We start from the raw sequence: 12,404 nt of genomic DNA on the forward strand, positions 1-12,404 counted from the left end.
TGCCATGTCCACTGGCTGGTTACCCAGCCACATTTGATGAAAATTTGATGTTTTATTGGCCTTTTTTCTATTAAGTGAAAGAAAATTCGTTTTCCCCTGAGGTCAGACCGATGTGTGGTGAGTTCATCTCAGCCGTTGTGACCTACAAGGATAATGGCTCTTCTTGAAACCCTGCCCTCTTTGTTCAGGGATTACAGGATTCTGGGTCACAGGAATTTCCAGCATGTCCCCATAGACTCCCAGATGCTTAGGCCTGCATCAGGTGGAATAAAATCCAAGTCTGGCTATCCACTTTTTTTTTTTTTCCTCTTTACATGATGCTTCAAACTGCAGCTTCTCAAGAAACCTCAACGGCTTCCCGCTGCTTAGAGAATGAAGTGCAGCCCCTCTCTGTGTCCGAGGCCTCTGGCCACGATCTGACTGTTTGGTTTAGTCTCCTCTACCCACTCCCATTTGGACCCCCTCCCGCCCTGTCTTAGCTCCTGGGGCCTTTGTCGTCCCCTCTTCAGAATCCACAGGGTCCTAACAAGTCGTCCTGGATCACCTCTCTGTCCTAAGATGGACTTTTCTGAGCTGAAGAAACTCCTTACACTTTTCCCCCAAATACCCCCACTTAGCACCTTCCCTCTGAGTTCCTGCTGATCTCCTCCCCTGCAATGTCATAACTTTCCCTCATTCTCAGTGTTTAAAAAGCTCCGCATCCTGCAAGGCCCAACTGAATGCCACCTACCCCAGGCAGTCCTCCATGCTCAGCAGTCCAGCAACAAAGCCTTACTCTGCCTCCTCAACTTCCCATTCATTTTCTGTCTAAGAGGTCCCTGTGATCCTTCTCCAATATTTTCCAGAGTGACAGCTATCCATGTGTATTTTTTGTCTCCTCAACTCAACCATAAGCCATCTGAGAGATGGTCAGACCGTATCTTTTAGCATAGAAGGTCTGTCTGCTGGGAGGCGGAGGACCTTGGGCACAAACCTGAGATGTTTTTGTTTCTCCAGGCAAACCGATTAATCCAGAAAGTCTGCATTGGAGAAAACAACGTGATAGAAGAGGAAATCCGCGTGAACAAAAGCGTGCACGAGTGGGCAGGAGGGGGCGGAGGAGGGGGAGGAGCCACCTACGTGTTTAAGGTGAGGTCTGTGCGCTGTTCCCCAGGGCAGGGGCCTTCTCTGCGTCCTGGCTTTGCGTCCTCAGGACAGACCAAGGAACCACGCACCTTGGGTGCTCTTAGCTCCATTTAAAGTCGAGGAAGCGGAGACCCATAGGGATATAAGGTTCCCTGTCTGTCCAGGAAAGGGCAGGCCCTTCTCATGCTGATGTCCCTGCCCGGTTTCACTAGGCAGGCCTTCAACATCCTGCTTCAGAGCCCCAGAGGGACCTACTGTGCCCTCCTGTGTCCTCAGGTGGACTTTTCTGATACATCGAAGATAGACAAAGATTTCCTGTTGGGTCCTCCTGCAGGGCCAGCGGTTCTGAGGGCTTAATCTTGAAGTTGTGGGGTCAAAGCAGAGAGCCCTGCATGCAGAGGAAGGAGAGAAGAGAGACCTGCCCTGAGCACCAGCTCTCAGATCTCTGAGGCTCGAGAAGCGCTTCAGGAAAGGGGCGGTATAAACAGCCCCAAAGACTGATCCTTGCCTCCCAGTGTTCATAGACATTTATATCTCCTGATGCTTTTGCTTCATTTACGAACTCGGACTGATACAGGAGCTGGGGGTTGGAGGGGGCAGAAGAGCTCATGGGCTCTTGTAACATGAGATGGGAGCCCTCGGACCACCAAGATGTCACCCACTGCCCAGCAGACACTCAGACATGTTTAAGCATTTAAATGGCTCAGAGGTCTCCGGGGTGGGAGCCCTGCTCAGCTTCTCAGTCTCTGAATGTCTCTCCCCTGGCAGATGAAAGATGGCGTGCCAGTGCCTCTGATCATTGCGGCCGGTGGTGGTGGCAGGGCCTATGGGGCCAAGACAGACACGTTCCACCCAGAGAGGCTGGAGAATAACTCCTCAGTCCTAGGGCTGAACGGCAATTCTGGAGCTGCAGGTAAATCTCTGCAAGCCCAGCCTCTCCCAGAATGGTCCCCGAGGACTGTGTGAGCTTCACCTTGACTGGGCACCATCACACACCTGTGGGCATCTTAGTCATGGTGCCTTGAGATGCTGGGAGCTCTGGATATTGGTACTGGCATCAAAAAAGGAAAGACAGGTCACACCTTGGGGATCCAGAGGCCACCTTGCTGGTATGGGGTTTGGACTTGCAGAAGGTCATTGACAAAATGAGGCAGGAGGCAGCGTTCTGACTGCCAACCCAGCCCTCCCTGGGATTTATCAAATGCAACTAGATGTGAGCAGATGGAAGAAATCTGAGCGGGGTCGGCCTCCCAGGTCCCTGTGGTTTGTTTGTACTTCCAGGCCCTGGGCTGCCAGCTCACACACTTCTCACATGGAAAGAAAATCTCTGTCCATGGTAGGGCTGTCTGCCTGCTTAGTGAGAGCCAGTCACACAGAGATGGGGGACAGACTCTGAAGGAGATGTGAATTCCCTGATTCCTCTGAAGTCAACCATCCATCTTTGTGTGGTCTTTTCTCTACACTCAGACCGAGGGAGGATTTTTTAAGGCATTTAGAGATTTGAGCTTAATTAAAATAAATACTCAAACTTTCTCTTCAACTGAGAGATGGCTAGAGAAAGAGGAAGGAGAAATAGTCGTTGTATCCACAGCGAGGAATTACCCCAGTGATATATACAGCACCCCTTATGTCAGTCAGCATTTAATAAATTACGAAACATTTCCACATCTATCATGCATGTTCTTTTCAAAACAGTCCTGTAGGGTTTTCCAAACATATTACTTTCATTTTACAGAAGTGTCAAGAAGCTCATTGAACGTTGTAGGGGTTTTTTCCCCTCAGGATGACCAAATAGTTTCATACTTAATCCATTTTTTAAAACGTTGTTGTTGATGTGTTTTTACTTTCACAACCATTGTTTTCTTTTCCACACATTTGCTTGAAGGCTGGGATGTGCAGAATGCAAGGGTAGGGTGCTGGGGGCAGGGGAACGGGGGCAGGCTTGGTTTCAGGCCCATCTCATCCCAATTTATTTATTAAGTTCATGGCCCCATGTAGCCAACCAGAGCCTGCTTCCCGCTAATGAAGCTGAGGGGGCCTTCCCTCCACCACGTGACTTGGACAACAGCCTTGACAGGCCCACACCCACTCTCCGGCTGGCAGAGGGAGGCCAGATTCTTGAAGTCCTGCCACTTCCAGAACTGGCAGATGGTCCCCATGACTTGCCCAGGGCTCTGGTTTTCCCTGTTCTAGACACAAGCTTATTCGTGACCTTGACCTAATTTCCTGAAACCCGTCTCCCTCTTGCTAGCACCAGAGTCAGCCCTGTCTGCAGCTTCCCCCCACCTACACGTCCCTCTGCTGCCCACTCTGGGTTCAGAAGAACCTTGGCCAGGAGTTCTCCGGAAGAACTGAGACGTGTCCAGGCAGATTAACCCTTACGGTCCCAGCAGACGCAGGCACTGTTGTTTCTCTAGGTTCCCGCCCCCGACCTTCTGCTGGAGCATAAAGGGTTTTGGAGTCTCTGGGAGTAGACTGCCTCATGAAGTGTCATATGAAACAATAGGGGGAGACAAAGTGGGGATCCTGGAGTTTCAAGGACTTCGGGAGAGATGTATTGCTGTCTGCCTATGGCCTTAAGATAAAGTTGCAATGAAGCTAGCTCTGTACAGACCCTTTGCAAGAGTTCAGAGCAGGCCCAGGCGTAGAGAAGCACAGCTCCAGCTGCTGCCCTTGTAGCCAGAGCATCACCGCCTCTGCCTCCAGCCCTCTTTGCTCTTGACCATAGAGCAACTTAGATGCCGCTGGCAAGACCCTGCCTGGGCTTCGGGGTGTGAGGCCTTCTGCATGTGTGTGTGTCTCACAGATGCCCAATGATCCCTCCCCTTGGTGGTTTATAAAACATCTCACACACTCCCTTTCTCCTTTGATCCTAACGTCCACCCCATAATGTGAGTCTCCTTATCTCCAAGTTACAGGTGAGGAAACCAAGGCTCAGACCAGGGAAGATCTTGCCTAGTAAACAGTTATATCCCTTTGGGTTATCTGGTGCCTAATCCAGGATTGCTGCTAGGAATTTCAATTCTGCGATCTTGGTGGGATATTGACAGTTGGTCCTTGTTCTTGTTGGGATGAGAAGTAGTTAACGATATGAAAGCCAGGAGCTTCAAGAGTTGGCAGGCCCAGAGGGAAGGCAGAGGAACAGATTTAGTCGCCATGCCGCCTGCTTCCCCCCACCACCCCCAACCCTTAATGAGCACAGTCTGGGCTTTTGAGCCAGAGGCCTGACAGGAAGCAGGGGTACATGGCCCACTTCCATCTGGACATGCACAGCTGTGGCCAGAGCAGGTCTCCCTCCAGCAAAGGGCAGATGCCTGGTTTTTTAGCCGCGGACTCTGAAGGCCCCAGGCCCCACTGAAGACAAACCCCCTGGGTGCTGGATAGGGACAAGCACCCAGGAAGACACCAAGCCCTGCATTCGTTGCCAGACCCAGCAGCCGCCTGAACCAGCCGGAATCCTCTCTTAGGCGTTTCTCTGTCTCTGCCTACAGGTGGTGGAGGTGGCTGGAGTGATAACACTTCCTTGCTCTGGTCTGGAAAATCTTTGCTGGAAGGTGCCACCGGAGGACATTCCTGCCCCCAGGCCATGAAGAAGTGGGGGTGGGAGACAAGAGGGGGTTTCGGAGGGGGTGGAGGGGGGTGCTCCTCCGGTGGAGGAGGCGGAGGATATATAGGTAAAGATGATTCGTGTTCAAGGTGTCACTCCCTCCCCTCTTAGTCCTAGGCACCTCCCTCCCCTGTCCTCTCCCCAGCCCTCGCCTGCCCGCCCCCGGCCCACCCCATGTGTGGACTGTGATGTGACCATGCACGCCTTCCTCCCAGCCCACCAAACGAGCCAGAGGTAGGGTGCTGGCTCCCGAGCCAGCATCCTGCCTCGAGGTTTCGGCAGGACAGCATCAAGATCCCAGTGACTCTTGATCTCCCCCAAAGCTGCTGATAAAGGGGCCTTGGCTTCCCAGACTCCTCTCTGAGCCACCCCCAAGGATGCATGAGAACCCTGGAGGCCAGACTCCTCCCTTTGGATGGCCTGGCCACAGTCCTTGCCAAGCCAGCTCCCCAAGGGCCTGGTTTGCACTTTCTGGCCTCAGGGACTCCCTACTCGCCCTTCCCTACCCCAGCCCACCAGCTTCCAGAAGGGGCACTATTCCCCATGCTGATGGGGGCTACTCCTGAGAGCAGCCGTGGGCAATCCCAGCCCAGCACTTCAGCACGCAGCTGGCCCCTGGCCCTGGCTCTCCTCTGGGCTTCGGAGCAGAGCAAAAGAGCCTTCTGAAGCTGAGAGGCTGGGAGATGATGGCTCCAGCGCCCCCCAGATTAGGACACAATGCATGCACGTGCTGTGATGTGCTGTCTGTGTTTTGCTTTAAGGCTGTGTGTAAGATGCTTGTGTTAACCAGATGCTCTTCTTTTCCGAGCCCTGGGCGGGTGGGAGGAGCCCAAGGCGGGGAGCCCAAAGATAACCCAAGCCCTGCTGAAAGGAGGGACAGGAGCCTGAAGGCACAGGGGCCCATCCCCCTGCCCCAACCCTCACCGGATGGGACAGGAGAGCCACCCCCAGGCAGAGGGGCCAAGGGGCCAACCCAGCCTGGGGAGACTAGAACTTTTCTGACTCTTGATCACATGGACTGCTTCCTGGGAGAGCCCAGCAGAGCAGCAGAGGAGACCGTGGCCCTGGAGGAGACAGTGGCCCGCACACCCAGCAGCTACTGAACCGAGCCCCAGCTGCATCCTGTGTGCCATGAGCTCCCTTCCCTCCCACCGCCCCGCCCTCAAGGCCCCTCCCCGACCCCGCTGCTCACCCCGCTGATGCGCACGTGTATCCAGACTCAGGCACCCACCTCTCTGCGTTAAACTCTTCTCTGGTTTGCCACAGGTGGCAATGCAGCCTCAAACAATGACCCCGAGATGGACGGGGAGGACGGGGTTTCCTTCATCAATCCGCTGGGCATCCTGTACACCCCGGCTTTAAAAGGTACCCCCTCTGCCAAGTAGCAGAGCCTGCTTCCCTGGGCTCTCTCCCAGTGCTCCCTCCCTCCCAGCTGAAACCCCAGGGCTACTCAGTGAGTCCAGGACTCACAGGTGTGATCGTGGGTCCCTTGCAGGCAAGTCTTCCTAGTGGTCGCCTCACCACGTTTTCTGGAAATCAGAATGCGTGATCTGATTCGTTCACAAAAAACTGACTCCAGGCAGGTCAGCCCTAGGTGAATGCAACAGTAATGGGCCCTGTGCCTGTGGCAGCCAATCTAAGGGTCCTTAGTGTGGACCCTCCCGCCTGCCTACAGGTCCTCTGAGTTTTGCTCACCAGCTGCATCAGGGACCCACCTGCACAGGCGGTGCTTCCAGTGGCAGTGGGATGTAGGAAGAGGGACCGGCAGCTGGAGATGAAGCACAGAGCCCAGGGGTGGGGTGCAGGGTGGCCTCCACCTGAGGCTGACCCTTCCTCCTTGTCACCAGTGATGGAGGGCCACGGGGAAGTGAACATTAAGCATTACCTAAACTGCAGCCACTGCGAGGTAGACGAGTGCCACATGGACCCTGAGAGCCACAAAATCATCTGCTTCTGTGACCACGGGACCGTGCTGGCTGAGGACGGCGTCTCCTGCATTGGTAAGGGGCTGGGCGGTGGGCGGGCACAGAGCTTGAGCCACAGCTAGTTTCCATGGCTCTGGGACACCTCAGACGCAGCTTTGTAAACTTCCTGACACTGCCGTCTGCCCCCAGCATGGGTGCTCGGATGACAGGCAAAGAGACCTGTGTGCGAAAGGTGGGTCATGGCTTGGGAAGGAGTCATAAGTCGCCTGGTCCCACCACTAGCTCAGGATGTGACCCCCACATCCCCACCAAGGGGCCAGCTCATCTCCACCAGACACCCCAGCACCAAGGACCTCAGTACTCCTAAGACACAGGGTCTCCTGTTGGGGGGTTACGGAGCCAGACCCATTCTCCTCCCGACTTCCACCCCTCAGCTTCCTGCTTATAGTGGCCCTTTACGGCGTCTGAAGAGCATGCTGCCTTCCTCCTCCTCAAGTCTCCTCCAGATTAAATAGCCCGTTTATTTCCATCCAGTCTATGGGACATGAGTCTATATCTCTTTCCCATCCTGTTGTTGCCGTTGTCCACGTCCCTTTTGAAATGCCGTGTCCAGGACCAGGCTCAGTGCCTGGTGTGGTCAGTACCATCACGCACCCAGCTCTCCCTCCCACGCGCTGGGCCCAGTGCTCTCGTGGATAGAGCATCAATTCAGCCTCGAGTCTAACTGACAGGCATACTCTATCTTTGGGTCAAACTGAGTTTGTAGTCACCTAAGGCCCCTGATGGCTTCCCTGGTGGCTCAGAGGGTAAGCGTCTGCCTGCAATGTGGGAGACCCGGGTTCGACCCCTGGATCACGAAGATCCCCTGGAGAAGGAAATGGCAACCCAATCCAGTATTCTTGCCTGGAGAATCCCATGGATGGAGGAGCCTAGTAGGCTATACAGTCCATAGGGTCTCAAAGAGTCAGCACGGCTGAGCGACTTCACTCACTCACTAAGGCACCTGAGGGGCTTCCCAGGCGGCGCTGGTGGTCAAGAACCCACCTGCCAGTGCAGGAGACATAAGAGATGTGGGTTCGATCCCTGGGTCAGGAAGATCCCCTGGAGGAGGGCATGGCAACCCACTCCAGGACTCCTGCCTGGAGAATTCCGTGGACAGAGGAGCCTGGTGGGCTACAGTCCATAGGGTCGCACAGAGTCAGACACGACTAAAGCGACTTCACACGCACACACGGCGCCTGAACCGCTTCTACAGCCCCTGTCGGCTCACTTTCCATCCTCATCCTGTCATGCGCAGCTGATGTTTCAGGTCAGTGTCAAGACTGTGATATTTATCCCTGTTACATAGTGCCTCTCCACAAAAGCTGTTAGAAGTTGTAAAACCAGGATGAAACTGCCCTCATCCTCCAAGAAGGCTGCCGGTCTGTGGGTCCGGGGCTGGGAAGGGTCTTTCTGACGTGGGGGCAGCTCAGAGGAGAATCAATGTGGTCATTCGCGCCCCGTGGGGACTGTCTTCCAGTGTCGCCCACCCCAGAGCCCCACCTGCCACTCTCGCTGATTCTGTCTGTCGTGACCTCTGCCCTGGTAGCCGCCCTCGTCCTGGCTTTCTCCGGCATCATGATCGGTGAGTGTCCCAGAGCCCCAGCACTTCCAGAGCAGGGCAGGGAAGGAAGATCTGGCAGAACAGAACGGCATCTCAGGCTGTGCCATCTCAGGCTGAAGGGTCATTCTGGGCGGCGGTAATGAGGGCAGCCCAAGCCAAAGCAGAAGCCCCTCTCCTTCTGTCTCCAGCACACTCCTGGCTCCTAGGAGCCCCGATTCTGAACCTCAGCCCCGTGTAGAGCCTGCTGGCTGCTCAGGGAGGGGTCTTCTCAGAGGAGAACACCATGGCTAAAGCTTACCACCGCCCCCCACCCCCAGCCTCCTCCAGACCTCAGTGTAGCTCTCATCAGACATGGGCTTCAGTGGACTCTTCTAGTCGGGTTCACACCTCCAGCCCACCATTCCCCTCTCCACAGAGAATGCAGAGCTGGTTTCTCAGTATTTCCCATTAGGCCTGTGAGCCATGGGGCACTGATCTGCACATCACAGAGGGCCCAGGTGCTGGAAATGCCCGGGGCAGGTGGGCAGAGACTTGAGGGGAGGCAGAAGGAAAGGAAAGGAAAGGCTCCAGGCAGCACTCTGAGGCCAGCCCCATGGGGCTGGGGGAGTCTGGGGGTGGACAGGGATTCCCTGTTCTCAGTGGACCTTTATGATTCCCATGACGCCATCCTGCAAAGAGCAGGCCGACAGGAGCTATCTTGTTGCACACTCACCACATGCTGAGCGAGTAACACATTTTAGTTCACTAAACCCTCAAAGAACCCTGTGATCACAGTTGGCATGTTTCATAGAGGAGGAACTGAGCACACAGAAGTTGACTCACTTGCCCTGGCCCGAAAGTGGTGGGGCCGAGCTTTAAAAGCAGAATCCACCCTGTGAATCACCTCCCATGGAGTTTGACTTATATACAGAATGTTCTCACATATAGTAATAACAGTGATAGTGGTCGCTTGTATTGGGGAGCTCTTTAGAACTTTCCAAAACCATTTCTTTTGACCACATTACTCGGCATGTGGGATCTAAGTTCCCTGACCAGAGATTGAACTCAGGCCCAGCAGTGAGACCACTGAGTCCCAACCACTGGACAGCCAGGGAATTCCTCTGAAACTATTCTGTTTTGGTGAATTCATTTCATTATCACAATCCCAGGGGATGGTGAGTGGAGGTTTAGGGAACAGGGCAGGTGTTACTGTCCCTACTTACAGAGAAAGAGACTGAGCTCCAAAGAGGTCACATGTCACTTGTCAGGGTCACAGCTTGTAGGTAACAAAGGCAGAATTAGAACTCAGGTCCTCGGGCACCAGCTTAGAGCCAGTTTAGAGACCTTCCACTCTGCAGTTGTCTGCAGCTATGTGGCTTGGTGGTTCTTCATCTGTAGGAAACACAGGTGACCAAGAGCCCCAGCTGTACTCTCAAGTCTATTGCTATAATTGCCTCATGCAGCACCTGGGCAGAGCAGAGCTACTAAGGCAAGGCCCCTCCTGGAGACTTGGGACTCCTCTGACAGCCCACTTTGACTCCAGAACTTCCCAATAGCCTTGCTGGAACCTTTTTAGACTGAATGGCCATCTAGGGTCTTTGCTCAACCTTCCCTCACCCTGTCCTTCACATGGAGTCAAAACAGTCTAGTGGCTTCCCAGCCTTCCTGGATTCCCCCTGGATCATCTCTCATAGGCATTTCTCTGAACGAAATCCTTGCATTTCTAATCCTGTCCTGGGTCTGCTTCTCAGAGGACCCAAACTAATGTGCCTCTGCCCCTGCATGATACAATAAATCTTTCCATTCATATGATTTTAAGTTTTATATTTGCTTTAATCTTTCAATGAAAGGTATACTTTCACATCTATAACCATTTTGTTAGTATGACTAAGAGTGATGGAAAAAGATTTAGACCCCAGCGGAAGAGCTAGAGATTAAGGAAGGCTTCCTGGAGGAGGTGGCCTGGCCCAGGCCACCTTGTATGGACCGGCATCTGTCTACAGTGTACCGCCGGAAGCACCAAGAGCTGCAAGCCATGCAGATGGAGCTGCAGAGCCCGGAGTACAAGCTGAGCAAGCTCCGTACCTCCACCATCATGACCGACTACAATCCCAACTACTGTTTTGCTGGCAAGACCTCCTCCATCAGTGACCTGAAGGAGGTGCCACGGAAAAGCATCACCCTCATCCGGTGAGTGCCATCTGCTGGGGCAGTTGGGGGTGGAGGGAGGCAGAGAAGGGAGTGTTCTTGGTGGCCGGATGTCATCCCTGGACCACAGATTCCTCTGACAACAAGAGGCCAGCAGAGCCACCCCTCGGAACACCCCCGGCCCTCCCAGGGGGAGAAGGTTTAATGTCCAGGGCCATTTGGGGGTCTGATTATTTAATTATTTAACTTACGGGGTTGGAACAATGAGAGGAGGACTAGATGGGAGAAATGGGGTGCTCCTCAAAACCACCCAAATGCCTCCCCCAAGCATTGCTCCCCTCCCCCTCCCAGCTCCCAGAGAACCCTTTGCACATGTCTATCATTCTCTGAGCGCTCTCCAGGAGGTGTCTGCCAGCCATCAGTCCTCTCCCACCAGATCCATGTCTTAGTCACCTCTAGGACCCGGGCAAATATTAGAGACTCAGTGAGTGTTCACGGAAGGAATATCAGCCGTCATCAAGCCTGGCTTGGAATGTTTCTTGCCCATAGAGCGATAGAGGCTGGGGATTGCGGGGCAAAGCCACACTGAGGGCCTTACTCCTGAGGGTGTGCGTGACTCCCTGCCTCCTGTGAGTGGCCACTAAGTGTGCCCCTGCCTCATCACACCTTCTCCTCTGCACAGGGGTCTAGGCCACGGTGCGTTTGGGGAGGTGTATGAAGGTCAGGTGTCTGGAATGCCCAATGACCCCAGCCCCCTGCAAGTGGCTGTAAAGGTAAGAGGGGGCTTCCTCGTGGGCCTGACCTTGGCTGGGATCTCTGCAAGCACAGCCCTCTGCCGACAGCCTCTGACCTCTGTGGCTCACAGCCTCCTCCTCATTCCCACCCTCCCTTCTGTGCCCAGACGCTGCCGGAGGTGTGCTCTGAACAGGACGAGCTGGATTTCCTCATGGAAGCCCTGATCATCAGGTAACGGCCCAGAGGGACGCCCACACCACCACCCCAAGCCTGTGAGGGACACAAGATATTTCTAACAGGCATATCTCCAAGGGAAACAGGGTTGCCCTGCAGGGCACCCCTCCTCTCTAACTGGCGATCTCCCCCAGCCCCCGAGGTTCTTAGCACATCTTACCAGAGTGGACCAGCCCCCATCTGGTTTCCTTGTAGCCCCAGTCAATGTCACCTGGCCTTCAGCCAGCAGCCCTGTGTCACCCATTGGTTCTTTTCCCCCTTTTCTTAAGAAACAGAGTGTGCTTGTTGTTGACAGTGGAAAATACAATCTTCCTCCAGGTAACTCTTCCACCAGGCCTTTCACCCATCCCAGCTCCCAACTCTCAAGTAAAGGAAATGGGTGCCCATGTGATGGAAGGTGCCCACCCTGGTCCACCCAGCTGGCCCGACTCTTCAGCTGGTGGATCTGAGGCCCACCACTGGAAGTCACAGTGTCCAAGGCTCTGACAACAGAGGTTCGACCTTGAGAGCTGGCCAGGCTCATGGCCTCCCGGTGCACTGGGAAGCCTCAAACATCCTGACAGGCTAGGGAGGCCTTGGCAGAAGCGGCCGAGGGAATGAGGCCAGAGCAGCGTGTGTGATGTGCTGTGTCCGTGGGAGGACGCGTGGCAGCCTCAGCTCCTGCTTAAGTGCCGTATTTGCTGGTTGCCCATGTAATAGTGATCACTGAGTAAAACCTGGAAAGTAGAAGAGTAGGTGGAAGGAGACCCGCGTCACGCAGTCTCCCTACTCTGCAGCGAGTGGGCAGCACTGTATTTGGGTGCACGGTCACCCAGTGCATCAGCTCTGCCCAAGTGTGCCAGCGTGGAGCTCCCTGGCCCCACTGCCTCACGTGTCCTCACAGGATCACGTTAACAAGAAAACGCGAATCTCAGAGCCCCTGCAAAGAGTCCATGGTGGGATCCAGCGGCCCTCTTCCTCGTTCTCTTCCGCACGCAGTCAGCAGGCAGGTCTCAGGCAGGCCCTCAGGGAAGCAGGCCCTCCAGCTTCCACTTGAGGCCTTCCTCCG

The 12,404-nt window shown here is 54.6% G+C and overlaps 1 protein-coding gene across 1 annotated transcript in view; it reads left to right on the plus strand.

Annotated features, from left to right (window-relative positions):
* ALK (anaplastic lymphoma receptor tyrosine kinase) overlaps positions 1-12,404 on the plus strand; it is a 728,920-nt gene that overhangs the window by 688,069 nt on the left and 28,447 nt on the right. The window contains exons 14-22 of the mRNA XM_018055482.1: positions 997-1,128; positions 1,894-2,038; positions 4,617-4,799; positions 5,999-6,097; positions 6,580-6,732; positions 8,177-8,281; positions 10,243-10,429; positions 11,070-11,160; positions 11,289-11,353. Coding sequence (XP_017910971.1) covers positions 997-1,128; positions 1,894-2,038; positions 4,617-4,799; positions 5,999-6,097; positions 6,580-6,732; positions 8,177-8,281; positions 10,243-10,429; positions 11,070-11,160; positions 11,289-11,353 — 1,160 coding nt within the window. The remainder of the gene's footprint in view (positions 1-996; positions 1,129-1,893; positions 2,039-4,616; positions 4,800-5,998; positions 6,098-6,579; positions 6,733-8,176; positions 8,282-10,242; positions 10,430-11,069; positions 11,161-11,288; positions 11,354-12,404) is intronic.

The sequence above is a fragment of the Capra hircus genome, chromosome 11 (genome assembly GCF_001704415.2).
Source record: "Capra hircus breed San Clemente chromosome 11, ASM170441v1, whole genome shotgun sequence".
In the NCBI taxonomy this organism is placed as follows: domain Eukaryota; kingdom Metazoa; phylum Chordata; class Mammalia; order Artiodactyla; family Bovidae; genus Capra; species Capra hircus.